Source organism: Octodon degus, unplaced genomic scaffold, assembly GCF_000260255.1.
Source record: "Octodon degus isolate 3935 unplaced genomic scaffold, OctDeg1.0 scaffold00005, whole genome shotgun sequence".
NCBI classification, from domain to species: domain Eukaryota; kingdom Metazoa; phylum Chordata; class Mammalia; order Rodentia; family Octodontidae; genus Octodon; species Octodon degus.
Window position 1 is genome coordinate 13473694 of NW_004524581.1, and position 19241 is coordinate 13492934.

At 40.6% G+C, this 19241-nt stretch overlaps 1 protein-coding gene and 1 non-coding gene across 3 annotated transcripts in view; both read left to right on the forward strand.

Annotated features, from left to right (window-relative positions):
- Positions 1-19241, forward strand: part of Adk (adenosine kinase) — a 563958-nt gene that overhangs the window by 56491 nt on the left and 488226 nt on the right. For both annotated transcript variants that reach the window (XM_004624031.2, XM_004624032.2), the window contains exon 2: positions 2225-2299. In XM_004624031.2, coding sequence (XP_004624088.1) covers positions 2225-2299 — 75 coding nt within the window. The remainder of the gene's footprint in view (positions 1-2224; positions 2300-19241) is intronic.
- On the forward strand, positions 12805-12932 carry LOC111818776. The gene has a single exon (XR_002822687.1). It is a non-coding gene; the product is annotated as a U6atac minor spliceosomal RNA (small nuclear RNA).

The window sequence follows — 19241 nt, forward strand, 5'->3', positions numbered from 1 at the left end:
ACCTTGCTCAGTCTCAGTCAAGCAGTCTCGGCATGCCCCGGGGGCAGGTCCGGCACAGCCTGTGGTGCCAGGATTGAACCTAGGTCCCTGCACTCTGCCTAAGCAGGCACTTCAATCTTCTGAGCTATCTGGCCAGCCCTCCTCCTTTTATTTTTTATTATTTTGAAAGAGGCTCTTGCTAAACTGCCCAGGCTGTGCATGAAATTTGCAATCTTCCTGAGCCATCCTCTTAGAGTGCTGAGATTATAGGTGTGTGCTATCCTATTTGACATCTCATATTTTTAAAAAATTCCTAAGGGTTTTTATTATTTGAGTAATAATGCACAAATCAGTCCTTAATGCAAGGAGGTGGCAAGTTTATCTGTTGATCTTTTATCTTTTGAGCACTTAAAATATTTCCGTATGCTATTAGACTTTTATTTTGATCACAAATGCAATTTACATGTGAATAATGAATTTTATTATCTTAAAACCCTCCCCCACTCCATTTTCTTTAAATAAAGGAACAAATGTCTCTTAATTGCATATTGTGTCATAGTTGTTCAATCTGAGGTGTTGCTCAAAGGCTGCAATTCAATCTTACAAATTTAATCGTAGGCTACGATTCTTTCTGTTCAAGAACCCTGTAGGCACTGGACCTGTTACTATTATTGTTAGTATGTGTCTCAGTTACTCTTCTTTGATAATCTGTCACAGAGTGTGGCTTGCATCAGTTACTCTTCTTTTGTTGCTTCGAGAAATACCCGACACTCAAAATGAAGGAAGGAAAATTTATTTGTCTCACTGTTCCTGGAGGTTTTCGTCCATACTCAGCTGGCTCCAGGGCAGAGTGGCACCTGGCAGAGAGCTGGAGAGCAGCAGGGAGTGGCAGCAGCTAGCAGCTAGCTAGCCTCCCTCCCCTCCTCGTATTGTGTTGCAGATTACCTGCCCCGCGCAGGTGCAGCATCCACACCCACAATAATCAATCACAAACTCCAGAAGCCGCCCCATGACTGCCCGAGGCTTTGGGGGAACCACACCGGTGTGTCTTCAAGGCTGAGTTTGCCAAGGGGCTTGGGGGCACCTGGAAAGGAGCTTGAGCAAACAGGAGACCATTGAGAAGTACAGGGCAAGTCTTACTGAAAAAACTAGTTTCATTCTCTTCAGATTAGCCCCAGCATGGCCCCTGGGCCATTTCCTGCTGCTAGGGGGCTTTTGTTTAAACCTTACTTGGTCTTGCTTGCTCTTCTAGGACATGTTTCTTACTCCCTAATAACTTGGGTGTTTTACTAACTAGAGAGAGTTACTTATTTATGTTTATTTACCTTTTAAAATCATGTTTGTTGAATATAGGGTTTGAACATAGAATATAGAGTTTATAGAATTTTTAGTTCTTTTTTTAGTAGAAAAAGAACATTAAAATTAGTTTCAATCATTAGCTGTTGAATATTATGCAAAGTGTTACATGAAAGTGTAATGGCATATGAGTGTAATTCCAGCACTCAGGAGATTGAAGCAGGATTGCTGTGAGTTTAAGATCTGCTTGGGCTACATAGTGAGTTCAAGGCCAGTTAGTACTATAAAGTGAGACCCTGTCTCCAAAAAAAAAAAAAACAAACGAAGATCACATGATCTGGTTTCTCTTGTTATATTTCATCCAATTTAAAATTCTTGGAAGCAGAGAAGGCTAAGTGTTTTTTTTTTTTTTTTTTTTTGCCTGCTATTGTAGTGCATGCCTGTAATCCTAGCATTCAGAGACGAAGACAGGAGATTCCCTGCTAGTTTTAGGTCATTGTGATGTACATAGTGAGGCTGGGCTACACAGTATGTTCAAGCTCATCCTAAATTACATAATGAGACTGCATCTCAAAAAGCAAACCAAAGCCAGGCGTGGTGGTATGTGACTGTATGGTTGTGAGTTCAGGGCCAGCCTTGGCTACAGTTGCATAGTGAGTTCAAGTTCAACCTGAACTGTATAGTGAGACCCTGTCTCAAAAACCAAAAAGAAAACAAACAAATAAACAAAACACCAAACCGAAATAAAGTCACCTTTTCCTCTAAATACCTACAGACTTTGTATAAAATGTTGCCTTACATATAATAGGCAATAAAAGGTTTAATAAACTAGTATGTTTCTGTCAAGATTAAATACAGATTATTTATCTTTATATTTGCATGCATTTTACATTTTAATTTATTTTCAGAAGTATTTCTAACTTGCTTGTATTTTGTTTATGTCTTTTAGTGAAAATGTTCTCTTTGGAATGGGGAATCCCCTCCTTGACATCTCTGCTGTAGTGGACAAAGATTTCCTCGACAAGTGAGTATTAAACACTCCGTACGCACTGTGCAAAACTCATTTCTGAAGAACAAGTGATGAAACCTGTCCAAACTAATTTACTGTTTTCAGCTGGAGAAAAACTCAGGAAATTTAAATCTCCTAGTAGCAAATGCACTATCATTATTGATTAACTGGCCACAATGTTCCTTTGGAAAATGGACATGTTTCATTAATTTCTATTGCTACTTTTTACTTAACATTTATTATTTTTATGTTTTAGAGGTGCTGGTGATTGAACACAGGGCGTTGGCAAGCACTCAGTGTTGGATCCACCCCACATTTATTATTTTGAAGGATGAAGGACTGAATATATTATGATTTACCTAATGACTAGCTTCTGAAAATTTTAAATTACTGTTAGTGGACTACATTTGTAATGGAACCATAACGCATTGTCACAATGATTAGAATAGATGATTAGAATGGACAAGAAGTATGCCAATGGACACACCTATAATTCCAGCTACCCAGGAGGCCAAGGCCAGAGGCTGCAAACTGGAGATCAGTTTGTCATTTTGAGACAAGGTCTTAGGGTTTTACTGTGCAATTCAGGTTGGCCTTGAACTTACTTTGTAGCCCAGGGTAGATTTGAACGCAAATCAATTCTCTTACCTCAGCTTCCTGAGTGCTGGCGTAACTTAATGAGATGCTGTCTCAAAAAATAAATAAATAAAAACAAAAAGCTGTAATTCAAAGACTCTAACTTTCCATTATTGCCCTCTTAGTAATAATTTTTAGCATTGTTAATTTAGCTGAGGAACCAGTTTATTTTCTAATTATTTGAGATCATTTGGTATGTGGAAAAATTAAGTAGTAAAAAGAATTAAGGATAAGAAAGAAGGATCTCTCTGTCTTTGCATATCCCACATTCTGAGCCCGATGCTCACTTTGGCAGCACATGTATCCCATTTTGAGCACAGGGATGACTGCTTCTTTTTAATTGAACTAAGATTGATGTCATATAAAATTGATCATATTAGCCATTTTCAAGCATACAATTCAGTGACTGTCAGTGTATTGTACACCTGTCATCAGGTGTATAATCAGGACATTCAAGACATTTTCATCCATGCTAAAATGAAATTCCTATTCCTAAAAATGGAATCATAATAATATATGGCCTGTTATGTTTATATTGGTTTATTCTTCTAGCATAATACTTTTATTGTTCAGGTCTTCATTAATTTTTGTAATGAAGATTCCCAGAATGTCTTACATTCCCAGATTCTATGGCTAGGACCCATTCTGTTTCAATGTTGATTGGTTGATGGACACTTGGGTGCTTTCCATTTTTGTCTAGTATAATGAAAAATGTTGCATGTTACCATTCATGAATGAAGTTTTCTGGGGACTCTTATTTTTCTTGGGTATATCCAGAGGGATGGAATTGCTGGGTCACATGGTCACTCTTTTTTAACTTTTTGGTAGACCAACAAAATTATTATCTACAGCAGCTGCCTCATCCTCTCCAGTACTTGGGATTTCAAGTGTGTGCTACCACACCCAAACCATTTTAAAATTATAGATCTCCTAATGCGTATAAAATAATACCTCATTATGGTTTTGATTTACATTTTTCTTGTTTTGTTGTTTGAGACAGGGTCTTGCTATATAGTTCAGGCTGGCTTTGCATTCACTGAGTAGACTAGGCTGGCTTTGAACTGATGGTGATCCTCTTGCTTCAGCCTTCTAACTGCTGGGTTTGTAGGTGTGTATCCCCATACCTGACTGCATTGTATTTTTCTAATGACTAATAATATTTGCATCTTTTCACCACTTGTGACCATTTGTATGGGAAAATGTCTTTTTCTTTGTCCATTTTGTTTGTTTTTAAGATAGGACCTGACTTCGTAGTTTTTTAAAAATTATTTACTTATTTATTTACTTATATTTATTTTATCTTTTGTGGCCAGCTCAGCCTGCCCTGGGGGCGGGGCTGGCACTGCATTTGGTGCTGGGGATTGAACCCTGGTCCCTGCAGTTGTCTAAGTTTGTCTAAGCAGATGCTTTAAACTGCTGAACTATCTCTTGGCCCCTGGCTTTGTAGTTTAGGCTAACCTGAGTTGGCTTCAAACTCATGGAGATTCTCCTGTCTCAGCCTCCAGAGTGCTAAAATTTTTTTTTCTTGTGGGACTAGGGATCAAACTCAGGACCTTAGTTTCCAGGCAGGCATTATGCCACTGAACTATATCCCCGGCCCAAGAGTGCTGGAATTAATAGGCATATGCCAGTACTCCCAACTTCTTTGTCCATTTTAAAATTGAATTGCTTATTGTTTTGTTGTTTAGTTATAAAAGTTACATTCTGGATGCTAGATCCTTACCAGATATGAGTTACAAACATGTTTCCTGTCCTATGGATTGGCTTTAATTTCTTGATGGTGTTCAATGGTGCAAAATGGTTTTACATTTTGCTTTCCAGTCCCCCACTCCTTCTTTCCTTCTCTGTGTGTGTGTGTGTGTGTGTGTGTGCGCCACCTAGGAACTTTGCTGTGTGTGTGTGTGTGTGTGTGTGTGTGTGTGTTACCTAGGACCTTTGCACTGAGCTCTATTTCCTTGCCTTTAAACTATTTTGTTATTTTTCATATTGAGCCAAGGCCTCACTCACGATGGTTCTGAATTGCCCCAGCTGGCCCCAGTGAGCTTATTCCTTCCTTGGCCTCTCTAGTGCTGAGATCACACCCATGGGCCAGGGTGCCTTGTTCTTCTGTGTTGTTTGTACTTTTAGTAGTTTCTAACAATCTGTTGTTAAGTGTAAGATCATGATGATTCATGCCATATTTTCTTCTAAGAGCTTTATAGATTTAGCTCTTTATAGGCTTAGGACTTAGGTCTTTGTTCCATTTTGAATTAAATTTTTATAGTGTATAAAATAAGAGTTGGAATTCATTCTTCTGCATATGGAAGTTCAGCTACCTGAGCACTGTTTGTTGAGAATATTCTTTTCCTCACTGAGTGGCTTGGGTACATAACACCTTAATCTTTGGGAAGGAGAAATTAAAAGCACAGTGAAATACCACTGCATACCTGTCAGAATGGCTGCAAGCTGAGCGTGCTGTGTTGGCCAGGTGTGGAGGAACTGTTCTTTACAATTTAAAATAGTGAATGGTGCACCCAGTTTGACAGTAAATGTACATCTTCCAGTTTCTCCAGCCACTTCATTCTTAGGTATTTCCCCAAGAGAAACAAAGGCATACAGTTCTCCTTGTTCACAAGTGTTCATGGTAACTATTTTATTTTACTTTATTTTATTTTACTGTACTGTATTGTATTTTACTTTATTTTATTTTATTATGGGAGAGTCTCATTATGCAGTTCAGGCTGGGCTTGAAGTTGCTGTGATCCTCCTATCTCAGTTTCCTAAGTGCTGGAACTACAGATTTGCACCACCATGCCCAGCTAGTAGCTTTGTGATAACTGAGTGTATACCAGGAAGGTCAGTTTCTCCTTATTATGATAGTGAAGTATTTAGTTCTTTCACCTATAACTACTTTATATTGACATCTTTTCTATTTGCTAATATTACATGTAAAAAATCAATGATCATTGTCAACAAAATTGTGAATAATTATTTACAATTTTTTTTTTTTTTTTTTTTTGCCATCCCCTATATTCATTGCTGTGTGCCTGTTAACTGTCCTGATGCCTCCTGCAGTCAGGGCGTTTGCTGGCTTCCTTCCCTCTGGTGAGCTGCATTTGTCCTCCTCCATTGTTGTGCGACCTGACTGGTTGGACTGTGTGGCTCCCGCCAGCCCCTAAGAGCTGTTTTCCTTGAACTTGACTATGATTTCTCCTGTTCCAGAGCTTTCCTTTTCTGTCCCTCAAATCTTTGTTTTTGTTTCTTTAGTTGTTTCGATAAGAGTCTCCCTCCCTTTGTAGTTCAGGCTAGCCTTAACTCCTCTGAAGTGCTAGGGTAACAAGTCTGCACCACCATGCTTAATATCACATTTTACTTGTTCTAGGGCCAATAGCATCCTAAAAGAAAGAGTACATAATGAGTACATGTGCTAGAGCGCTGTGGAGTCCTGTGGATGTCTGATCATGTACTTTTTTTTTTTTTTTTTTTTTGTGGTACCAGGGATTGAACTCAGGACCCTGCGCTTGCCAGGCAAGTGCTTATTCTACTGAGCTATCTCCCCAGCCATTTTTTTTTCCTGTCACACCATATTGATTAGTGTACCATTTTCTTTGAGAATTTTAAGGATGGCATTGTGCAGTCATCTTCCTCTGTCAAGTGTGTCTCTTCCGTATAGATCTCCCCAGTATTTTTCCTTGCTGGAGGCTTTTAGAATCCACCTTTTATTTTTGTGTTAATAAATAATTATTATGTTACATTATATTTAATGGATGGCAATTCATTTTTCAGCTCTCTAAACATTAGAAATTGTTTTGTTTGATTTTTGAAGATTTCTGTTTCTGACATTATCTCCTGGGTTCCTCTTTTTTTATTGTTGTGGTCTTTCTCCTTTATGATAGAGAATTTTCTTCTTAGATGATTTTTGGCTATATATTAAAGATAAGACATCAAAAAGCTCATATTCCTTGTGCAGGCAATGGAAAAAGTCTGGACAGATCTAATAATTTCTAACAGTAGTGGGAGAATAGATTGGTTAAGGTGAGTATTTTTGGTAATCTATACAGTTTAAGGTTTGTGGGAGACAAAAAGATTTTGGCTAACAAACCTGAATTGCCCCAGCCAAATAGCTCAGCAGATGCAGGGGCCGGGGTTCAGTCCCTGGCCTGCCATGCCAACCCCGACCCTGGGGCATGCTGAGACTGGATTGAGACTGGGTGAGGTGGCATGGGCCTGTAATCCCAGTGCTTGGGAGGCTGTAAACAGGAGGATCACTATGAGTCAGATATATGTAGTGAGATCCTGTAGACCCTGTACTAAATAAAAAAAAAAAAAAAAAGACAAGAGAAGGTGTATAATAAAATAAATAAATAGAAAACACATTCCTTAATTACAGAGTTTTGGCAGGGGTGGTGCCAAGAGTTTGAGAGTGGCAGAGCTGGCTGATTAGGCTCAAAGTCTGTGATAAGGCGGTGTCACTATATTGGTCAGAGCAACAGTGATTTGAAGGCTCAACTGTGGCTGAAAGATTTGCTTTCAAACTGTTGTTCAGCCTTACTATGTTGAGAGCTGTTGAACAAAAGGCCTCATTTCCTCAGCTTTGAGCCCCCTGATGATGTGCTGTTGGCCCTGTTGCCAGTGACCAGGACACTATGTATGCCCAAAATGGGAACTGCAGCATTTTTCATAGCTTAATCCTAGAAACAAAGTGGCCCCAATTTTTCCCATATGCTATTGGTCCTGCAGACTAAACCAGGTACAATGGGGGAGAATCCTGGCTCTTAGGGGGCACAGTCCTCAGGGCCCAGGGGAATAGCCCCCAACTTTAATCAGTGGAGCCTGTGGCAGATCAACTAATGGGCAACCTGTAACACCCAGCTGAAGTGAATCAGTGTAGCGCTGACTGGAAGGCCCGCCTGAGGACTGATGCCAGCAGCATGAAAAGACCTGCAAGGAACAATGATGTGCTGTTGATCGCTTGGAGGAGCTTGTCCTGGTGGCTTTTCTGATACAAACCCAGCTGTTATCATTGGGGGATCTCGAGATTTTGTTCTCACTGAGGATGCCTGCAGCCCTGTTGGGCAGAGCTGTGGTTCTTTGGTTACTTCCTGACTCCAGTGCTGCTCCCTCAGCCTGCGGCACAGATCCTTCCTGCTGGTGCAGACTTTCCAGTTTCTACCACCGGCCTTTGGGCGCAGCTCCTTCATACAGACTTCCCGAGACATTGTGGGCTCTGGGCCTCCAGCTGGACTCGTGGGGGACATTGCCAGGGGATCCAGGCTGTCAGCTGGATTCTTGGATCTCTAGTGTGTGGACAGATTGTCCGCACTCTTCTGCATTTGACTCTTTGTGTGAATAGTACAAAATAATCCTGAGTTATGTGTCCTGTGTTAATTCCTTTGCCTGTTAAGCCCTGACTACAACAGAGCCCCTTTCCCTGGTATTCATACTGGTGAGTAGTCCCCTCCCGCACCGTAGCTGGCCTGAACTATGTAGCCAACAGCAGATGGCGGAAATGATGGCGTGCCACTTCAGAAAGTAGGCTGTGAGAACCTTTGATGTGAGTGAGGGTGCTTTCTCACACTCTTTCTTTTGGATTGCTCATTAATCCTAGCCAGTGGCTATATATGATTTATTTATGTGTGTGTGTGTTTTTTTTTTTTTTTTTTTTTGAGACAAAATCTTGCCATGTACCCAAAGCTGGCCTCAAACTCCCAGTAATCCTCCTGCCTCCACCTCTGGAGTATTGGATTACAGGTCCAAGTGGCTAGAGATACAAAGGCCTCTGAGCTGTAATAGTTGAGAACTACCAAGAGTAAGGTACGTAGTACATGCTTGTAATCCCAGCACTCTGGGAGGCTGAGGCAGGAAGTTAAAGTCCAGCCTGGGCAACTCTGTGAGTTAGCTAAGCCCTGTGTCAAAAAGGAGGGGGATGTAGCTCTTTGTTCCCTATGTGTTCCCTTTCTGAAAATTTGTGGGAGCCACAACTCCACCCCCTGTTTTGAGTCAGGGTCTCATTGTTTTTGTTCAGGTTAGCCTCTAAGCTCAAGTGATTCTCCTGCCTAAGCCTCCTGAGTGGCTGGGATTCTAGGTGTGTACTATCTTCCTCAGTTACCTATTTTTTTTAATTTTATTTTTTGGCGGAACCAGGGATTGAATTCAGGCCCTTGCGCTTGCCAGGCAAACACTTATTCTACTGAGCCATCTCCCCGGCCCCTACCTATTGTTCATTAATGCTTAATGTTACTATTCATTTATTTTTGGTGGTACCAGGGTTCGAACTCAGGACCTTGTGCTTGCCAGGCAAACGCTTATTTTACTGAGCTATTTCCCTGGCCCCTTACTATTCTTTTTTGATCCTGTACATTGTCACTATTTTTGTAACTTTAATGTCATTTTTAACAAAGCCTTGGATGAGTAGATTGTCTTTCTGCCAAATTTAAGATCTCCATTTGTATTTCTCTCTTTCTCTCTCTCTCTCTCTCTCACACACACACACACACACACACATCAAGAAGTATATAACTGCAGGCTTAAAAGTTGGAACTTGGTGTTAATCTCTTTACTTATTTTACAACAGAGGAAACAGGCATGGAGGAATTCAGTAGTTCACCTACAATTACACAGTTAATGCAAATTTAAGATAGATCCCTGTCTCCTGACCCTTACTTGTTTCTTTTAAAATGTATTGTATAAATATTTATTTATTTATTGATTGATTGATTGATTGGGATTCGAACCCAGGGATGCTGTACCACTAGATTGCATCTCTAGCCCTTTTATTTTATTTATTTATTTTGTGGCACTGAGGAATGAATCTAGAGCATTCACACTAGATTACACCTTCAGCCCTTTTTTATTTAGTTTTGGAGACAAAGTCTTGCTAATTTGCCTTTTATTTTTTAAATTTTGAGATAGACTGAGTTCCCCAGCCTGGCTTCCAACCTGAAATCCTCCTGCCTGAGTCTCCCAAGTGGTGGGAATTCCACAGGGATGTGCTGATACACCCACCTGTAAAATGGTTTGTCACCAACTACATATGAGATTGTGGGGAATCAAAATGAGTAGGGGTGGTTCTGTGTGATAGAGCATTGCTGAGTAAATAGTTATTTTATATTATTATTATTATTATTATTATTATTATAAGGAAGGGACGACAGGGTCTACAGGGTCTCACTACATAGATCAGACTTGTAGTGATTCTCCTGTTGACAGCTTCCCAAGCATTGAGATTACAGGCGCACCACCACGCCTAGTCTCAGTCGCCATCTCTGTGCGCCCTGGGAATGGGGCTGGCTCGCAAGCTGGGGATTGAACCCTGGCTGCTGCAGTGTGCCTAAGTAGACACTTTAGTCCGCTGAGCTATCAGGCCAGCCCTTACCTTTCTGTAGTGTAAATCTTTAATAGCTGTCTGGTCTCATTCTTGAACTATTCTTTGACAATTCAAATGGTTTATGTGATCATTTTTTCAAGTTCGTGAAAGTCAAAATCCATTTCTTTTTACTCTTTTTTTTTGAAGTAGGGTCTCCCTATGTAATTCAGGCTGTCCCTGACTCTCAGTGATCCTCTTGCCTCAGCCTCCTGAGTGCTGGAATTACAGGTGTGTACCACCACTCTTGGCTATATGATGATCTTATAATTTGTCAAGCAATTTCTTTCTTTCTTTTTCTTTTCTTTTTTTCTTTTAGTACCGGGGACCTTGCGCTTGCCAGGCAGGCACTTATGCCCCTGAGCCATCTCCCTGGCCTAAACAAGCCATTTTTTAATAAGAATATTTATTAAAAAACCCTAAGTTTTTAGAAACAATATTATTATTATTTATTTATTTTTTGGAGGCTAAGAGCTGAATGTTTATTAGGGGAATGAAAGCTTCAGTCTGAGAGGGACATGGGGGGGGGGCCCAAGCAGGTTGTCCCCATTTTTAATTTTTTTTTTTTTTTTTAGCAAAAGTATTATTTGTAATTTCTTTTGGGTTTATTTTCTTCATTCTTTTCTGCTTTTTAAATTTTTTAAAAATGTATTTAGTACAGGGTCTACAGGGTCTCACTATGTAGATCAGACGGTAGTGATCCTTCTGTTTTCATCCTCCCAAGCGCTGTGATTACAATTGCGTGCCTCCATGCCCAGTCTCATCACTGTCTTAGTATGTCCTGGGGTGTGGGACATGGGAATTGAACCCGGGTCCCTGCATCTGCCTAAGTAGGCGCTTTAATCCTCTGAGCTATCTGGCTGCCCCTCTTTTCTCCTTTTTAATAGTCTCTGAATGAAAGGAAGCATGACAGTCTTTTTCCGTTTGTAGGGTTGTAATTACATCTGTATTATGATCTTGGCAGTATTTATAAACATTGTGGAGAGAAATTAGGAAAGGCTACTTGAGAGTTTTGGTCGATATTTCTTGTGGGGAGCAGGACGCAGGAATTGAACCTAGGGCCTTCATCCTGAACTGTTTCTCCAGACCATTTTTAAAATTTTTGTTGAGATAGGGTCTCACTAAGTTGCTTAGAAGTTGCCCAGTACTATGTCCTGTTGCAGGACATAGTACCTGACATGGAAATTTACAGAGAAGAGGCTCATTTGGCTCACAGCTCAGACCATGGCTCCAAGGCAGAAAGAGCATCACAGGAGGGCTGGCTGATGGAGAACTGCTGAATGGGACCCGGGAAGCAGAGAGTGAAGAGTGGAGCCCCCTGGGAGACACCCTTCTAGGTCTAGGTCACATTGAGCTACGGATTCTGAACATGTGGGTCTTGGGGTGACATTCTAGGTGTAAACCGTAACACCCACACTGGGTTTGCATTTGGCATCCTCCTAGTTCAGTCTCTCAAAGAGCCTGGGTTACAGGTTCGTGGAGCCACACCTGGGTTCAGTAAATTCTCTTGACCTGTTCTTTGAAGCTGGTAGCCTCCCTACTATTGACCTGTTTCTAGAATAGAGCAAGCATTGCTATAGTTCAATGTGATATTTACATATTTGGTATATAAAAATAAATACATATTTATAAATCTCATATATCCAGTATATATTCTAATATATCTTCTTACTGTTTATTTGAGGATTGTAAAGCTAATGTTTTTTATCTAATTGAAAGAAAAGCAGAATTAAGTTAGTCACTTTCGATGCATCCAATTTGGCAAAATACAAGAACTGAAAATGAGTAGGAACATTTGTGGTAGGAAGTCGGCTGTTGGAAGGAATCTTTTCCAGCATATTGAAGAGACACAGTGGGTGTGCAAGGAGTAGGAAATATGGCACATATGATACTTCCAGAATTATGGTGAGTAAGAGAAGAGATGCTGTAATAATAGGGTAGAATTGAGAGGGAAGGAATAAATATGCAGGACAGACTTGCCTTGGTTTTTACTGAGCCTCTATAAATATGGCAGTAAGAGTGTTCTCACGTAGGTCCATTGCTGAGGTTCATTTATTCCCTCCTGACCCCAACAGAGAAGGCTGTTTCCCTTGGTGAGAAGGAAAGACCCTCAGTTCTGAGGAGATGGAGGGCCCCCCCTTACTCGCATCATCATCTCACCCTGCACAGGTGTTACTGGAAGGGGGGTCCTGTGGGGGCTTCTTTCCAGGTTCCTGGTGTCTCAAATGAAGAATCAGATAAGACACATAGGAAAGGCACTGAGGGTAACATTTATTTATTGAAGGCAGAAAATAGGTTTGCTCTGTACCGTGAGAGCTGGCTGGTGAGAAGGCTCACAGCAGTCCCTGGGGCTACAGGGAGCTGGGTTTTCTTGTATCCAAGAGTCCTGGGTTGGGTTCCCTTCATGCACATACAGCGCTGGGACGTTTACCACAGCAAACACTGTGTTGGCCTCCCTGATGCCAAGTACAAACTGTCCTATGGAAAAAAAGTCACTTGGCTTCTCGCCAGATGCAGATGAGGGATCAAAAATAGAGGACTAGTGTTATATGGAAGAGAAAGAAGGTTAGCACTCCCCTTGACAAGACTGGAAGAGGCCTTCTGGCCTGACAACACACATACAGTTGAGGCATTGCCACCTACTTCCCTGGCACCTAACCATTTTTTTTTTTTAAATGAAAATAGCAGTTAATTTGTAAAGTTCTCATCTTGACTAACTGTATGCAGATAACTAGGAACTGAGCAAGTACATTAAGGATAGCAATGTGAAATACAAAAACTATGCTTGAAATACCTGGCATTTTGGTCTTTTAACTGTGTACCATTTCTAATGTCATATCAATTATTACTATATTCTCTTTAAAGTAAATTTTTTAGAAAAAGGTAATAAAAGAAAAAGAGAGTCAAGAACAAAAATTTAAGATTTCTTTTTTTTTTGCGGTACTGGGGATTGAACTCAGGACCCTGTGCTTGCCAGGCAAGCACTTACTCTACTGAGCTATCTCCCTGGCCCCAGGATTTCTTGAAAGCATGCGGTAATATTCAATCATATGTCCAGTCTTGTGTAACTATATCTGTTAATCTGAGCAACAGATTTGATGATAAAAATAGATAATATATCATTCATTGTTAATCAGCTATTCTTGTTTCAAAAATCTGTAATGTATGTATTGTATGTTACCCTGTTTCTATATTTGTTTTTTCGTGCTTTTGTTTTTGCTCTTCAAAATAAAAGAAAATTATAATAAAAACTACAGGACTGACATGAGCTTCAGATTTATATAGGGAAAGCAATAATGTGGGGGTCAAGAAGTATTAGGAGTTCAATAGTCTTGGTCACTGATCTGGTTGCTAAGAAAGTTGCTGTGTTAGGGGGTAGTTTCAACTCTTGCCGCTGGGTGTTGCTCTGTCCCATCTGTTCCTGTGATCCAAAGTGGCTGGGAGAGAATGGGTTGGAGCAAGGGCCCTTCCGAAAGGCTGCATGGCGTTAATCAGGCCTTCGGGGGGTGCATAATGACTGTGGACTTGTGGGCACTGCTCCCACGTGAAGGCTGACCGTGGACAAATCGTTGCTTGTGACTTTCCTGCACATTTTAGAAATCCCTTGATGTTCTTAGCTTTGTACCTTTTCCCTTGATGGGAGGGTAAAAGCTTTGATCTTCCTGTCTAACCTTGCAATGTTGGGATTCTAGGCATGTGCTGTCCTATTTGTCTTAGATGTACATGTCGTATGGTATCGATGACTGCTGTTTCTTAGTTTCCAAAGTTAAAAGGTTATTTTGGAAGAAATTCAAACCATCGAGAAGTGACTAAATTGGAATGTAATCTAGGGTAATTTAGAATCATTGCAGCACTATTATCTACTGAAGCATTTATGATAATGGAAATGCGGTTCCTATGTGGTGTCCAATCCAGTAACCAAAATTGTTATTTGGTTTTGAAATAACAAAAGGCCTTGCTAGTGCAACTGATGAATGGAAGTTAACATTTTACTTAATTTAAATTAATTCAGTTTTAAATCGGAGCATATAATTAGTGGTTATAGTACTAAACCACTAGGTTTAGGTTTTATTGAAAGCTAGGTTTATTTAAAAATTTTATTGTGCTCTCCAAAAGTATATATTTTTAGTCAGGTTTCTTTTCTTTTCAAAAAGGTCTTACTGTGTAGTTCAGGCTGGCTTTGAACTCACTGTGGAGTCTAGGCTGGCCTCAAATTTCCAGGGATCTTCCTGCCTCAACTTCCCCAGTGCTGCGATTACAGGTGTGTGACAACATACCTAGCAGGTCAGGTTTATTCTAGTGTTGATGATCATAATCTTGAAAGACATATCTTGAATGCCACAGTACTGAATGTTGAAATATTAAGAGATCAAATTCCTAACATCTAAAAATCCCCAAAGTCACAATTCTATAAGTTTAAAATCTTAACTGCTAAAATCCTAAAAGCTGAGATCTTGAAAACTTTGACTCACATTGAAAAAAAGGTGTGCAACATAAGTAAAAAGCCAAACTATAAGGAAGGGATTACTGTATGTGTGCTTGTAGGAAGGACATTTGTATGATGCTAGATTGAATAAATACAGTACTTAGAAACTTGGCAAAGCATTATATTATTTTTAGTGTGTCTCTGAAGTTACCGGAGGAGATTAATATGTGAGTCTTTTTATTTTTGCAGTCCTGGGGGCTGGTGAGATAGCTCAGTGGTCTAAAGCGCCTGCTTAGGCAAGCTTAGGCAGAGCGCAGGGACAGCGGTTCAGCACCACATGCTGACCAGCTCCTTCCCCAGGGTGGGCTGAGCCGGCCACAAAAAACAAAAGAAAAAAAACAAACAAAAACCACTTAACAAATTAAACTACTAACATCTTGAACTGAGGTTTAAAAAAAAAAAAGCACCTTATTTTTGCAGTCCTCTATATTGAACCCATGGGCTTCACATTGAATTGCGTGTGCACGCACGTGTGTGTGGTGTATTTTGAGACAGCATCTCACAACTCACTAAGTTGCCCAGGCTGGGCTTTAACTTGTGATCCTCCTTTAGTAGCTTCCCAGAGTGCTGAGTTATAGTTGTGCATCACTGTGTCCAGCTAATATATGAGGCTTGAATGGACCTGGTGGTGGACATTTGTTACCAGTCAGGTTTGGCCCCACCTGATCAAACCTAGACCTGGAAAGAACAAAAGCAAAGAACAAAAGCAGAAGACAAATTGACCTCTGAGACCTGAGACCAGTTTTCTTCTGCTGCTTTGGTCATTAGAACTCCAGGCTTCCTGGCCTTTGGACCGCAGGTCTTAACACAGTGGCTTCCATGTGTGGCTTTTGGTCTTGGACTGAGAATTACTGAAAATTGTACCATTGGCTGCTTTGCTTCTGAGGACTTCGGACGTGGACTGAGCCATGCTGTGGGCATCCATCTCCTCATGGCCTGTCAAAGGATTTCTCAGCCAACAGAACTGCACCATTGAAGTCCTGTAGCAAGGCTCCTCTATGCACATATCCTATTAGGTCAGTCTCTTTGGAGGACCCTAGTACAGGCTTGGTATTAGGGCAGCTGGATACCATTTCTTCCTATGGTATTCCTTGAGATAGATAAAGTTCCCACTTGTAAGAAGGCCGTGATATGTGTGTGAGGCTACTTAAAAGCTAGTTATTTTTGGTTTTGCAGTGACCTAGCAATAACCAGACTCTCAAATGGACATCATACACTTACACGACTTCTAGTCCACAATCACTCCAAATGCAGTGTGCCAAATATTTTGGAGATTATAAAAGTGAAAGTGCAGGCAAAAAAAAAGATAACAGGAAATCTCCTATGGCAGATTATTCAGTCTTATCCTGCTTCTGCCCTTTTACACAGTGTTATGTTTGCCTTAAAACCCATCCTTCTTCATAGTGGTAGTTATGGTTTGTGTCTAGCTGTTTCCCCAAAGCCTCATGTGGTCATAGGGCTTTCTTGTAGGTGGCTGAATCCAGAGTGTGTGCTTGATTCATGGTGCAAAGCTGAGATTAAGGATGGGTGACTGCTGGATCAGTCCACTGATCGGATTGGTAGACTGGACACAAGATACGGCACAGAAAGAGGCTTATCTCTCCTTCCCAGGCTCGCTTTTACTGTGTTCTGCCACCATGAATTGTTTCTACTTTGACATGCCCCTCTGCGAAGCCAGCCACTCTGCCTTCAAGAGTGGCTGATTATGGACTGAAATTTCTACGGACTCTGACCTAAATAAGCCTTTCCCTTTTAACTTCCAGTGTATTTTGGCTCAGCAACGAGAAAAAAGTCACTACGACAGTGGTGCACACTTGTAGTCCTGGTAGTTGGGAGGCTGCGGTTGGAAGATCACTTGAGTCTGAGTTCAAAACTGGCCTGGGAAACATAGCAAGATCCCCGTGTCAAAAATTCAAACAAAACCATTCCATCTTTCTTTAGAGAAAAAAGAATTTGATGTGGTCAGCAACCTTCTGAGCAGAGACACTTGTATCCTCTTCCTCTAGTGTTACAAAACATTAGATTTCAATAGTGAACTGTGCTTGGTTAGAGATTTAACTGCTGAAGAGGACAGGCTTCTTACTTACCATGAAATTTAACAGAAAAACTTATGTGCTTCACTTTGCTTATTGGATGGCACTTTCAAAACTGCCTGTGCTGTTTCTTACCAAATGTATACAGTTGATGCCCCTATTGGTGCTGAAAACTGTAGAACTTACCTGCTTGTGTATAATAACTGGAAAAAACCAAGTATGTTAATAAACACTTAAGTGAAGATTTGGTGTAAAGTAAGTATGTTTACAGAAGTAAACATATTTAATTGGATCACTAAGCTGTGACGGAAGTGTGATCAAGGTTTCTAAAAGTAAATTTCAAGCTATTGCCAATGAAACTTGTATTTTCCACACAGCACCATGCATTTGGGGGAAATGTCAAGTATAGATTTGGTACATGATACAGCAGCAAAGGAAACTAGTTTAAAGATATGTTATTTGCCTGTTTGATATTCTTTCCCGCTGATGCAGTTTCTGGAGCTTCTAAAGAATTAAAATTGCATTTACCTGAAGCCAGCAAAGTTGCCGACTAGTTCAAAAATAATGATGGACAGTGTAGGATAAGGTGTGCAGTTGGGGCCGGGGACATGGCTCAGTAGAACAAGCGCAAGGGCTTGAGTTCAATGCCCAGTTCTGAAAAAAAAAAAAGATGTGGTAGTGTTGCTACTTGAACATCAGTGTTGTTTCCTCCAAATTTGTGGTGCTGTACACCATTGCACACAGAGTGGATTTTTGTGTACTTAAATGTACAGAAAATATTGGTCCACTGAAGATGGACCAATGATAGTCTCCCCTCCGATATTTTATTATTTTCCCTCTTTAGAATGAACATGAAACATTTATTTTTATTGCTTTATTTTTGTATATATGGGTATGGGAAGGGTCTACAGGGTGTTTAGCGTCTCACTACTAGATCGGACTCTAGTAGTGATCTGCCTGTTTACAGCCTCCCAAGAGCTGGGATTATAGCGCGTGCACCCATGCCACCACACTCAGTCTCATTTGCTGTCTCAGTGCACCCCAGAGGCGGGACCAGCACAGCAACATTTATTTGTTATATTGAACAAACACAGAGAGCTACACTGGGCTTCATGGTGCATGCCAGTAATCCTTGCTACCTGGGAGGCTATGATAGAGTGATCACACAAGTTTAAGGCTAGCCTGAGGAACTTAGTGAAGCCCTTTCTCAGAATAAAGAGGATTGAGGGTATAGCTCAGTGATAGACCACCCCTGTGGTACTTGATTTTTTTTTTTTTTTGGTGGAACGGGGATTGAACTCAGGCCCTTATGCTTGCCAGGCAAGCACTTATTCTACTGAGCCGTCTCTCCAGCCTATGGTACTTGATTTTATCCTCAGTAAAACAGCAACAGCAGCAGCAGCAGCAGCAGCAGCAAAAAAGCAACAACAAAATTATAGCTAAGTGATCCAGCTGTACAGCGGCATTGTGAAGAAAATCGTCCCTTTCTGTCCATCCAAGATTTAAATATGGCCTGCTACTATGTGAAACATGGTGAGACCACTCTTGCCTTGCCAGGTACTTCTAATCCTGCACAAGTCTTTTTGAATTATTGTACTGATAATGGCTGCAGTATTGAAATAAATCTTATTTTTAATCAAACTTTTGAGAAAACAAGTAAGAGACCTTAGGAACAATATATCCAAGTCATACTTCATCAATTTTAAATGCATTTTCTTTACCTCCCCCTAGTAAACTTTTATTTCACTCAAATTAAAGCAATAAATCTTCCACATATGAAGTATCTTCCTTGTCCCATAATTCAAAGGAAAAACCAAAATGATTAATGAAAAGTGTAGGAATTAATCCACCCTTAAATTTCTTTTAAATATACATAAGGTCTAAAAGTTTGTATGTATTAACCTAGAAGTTTTAGTGAAGTCTAAGTTTGCGTTCATAAGCCTTTAAAGTTTATATTCCCAGTAAAAACATTGTCTAAATGCATGCCTTAATGGCAAAGCACTGCTTCAGCTGAACTTGGGACAGAGATTGGGGTTTGAAGCATCCTAGCTCTCTTGATTGGACGTGGAGAGGTACATTGGCTTGTGTGGTTGCAACATTACATTGTGCGACACAGGGTGTATTTACTTAAACAAGGTTTTTGTTGGAAGGATGGTCATTATGCTTGACCTTCAGGTTTGGCTGAGAGTTTATTAAAAACATTCATAACCTTCGAGTTTTGCTGAAATTTCAACTTTTTAACTGAGATTGGCTGTGTCCTGGAACGGTGCCATGACTTTGGATCCTTCATGGCTGCAAGAACCCCTGGAGTACTAAGAATTTCTGTTAAAACTCAGGCTTTCCTTTCCTGCAGGCATACCTTGGCCAGGCCCATTCCAGGCATTCCTCTAGGAAAATTGCCAGACATTCCCAGGAAAGCCACCTGGCTGAGAGCCAGACTGAGCTCCTAATTGTCCTCTG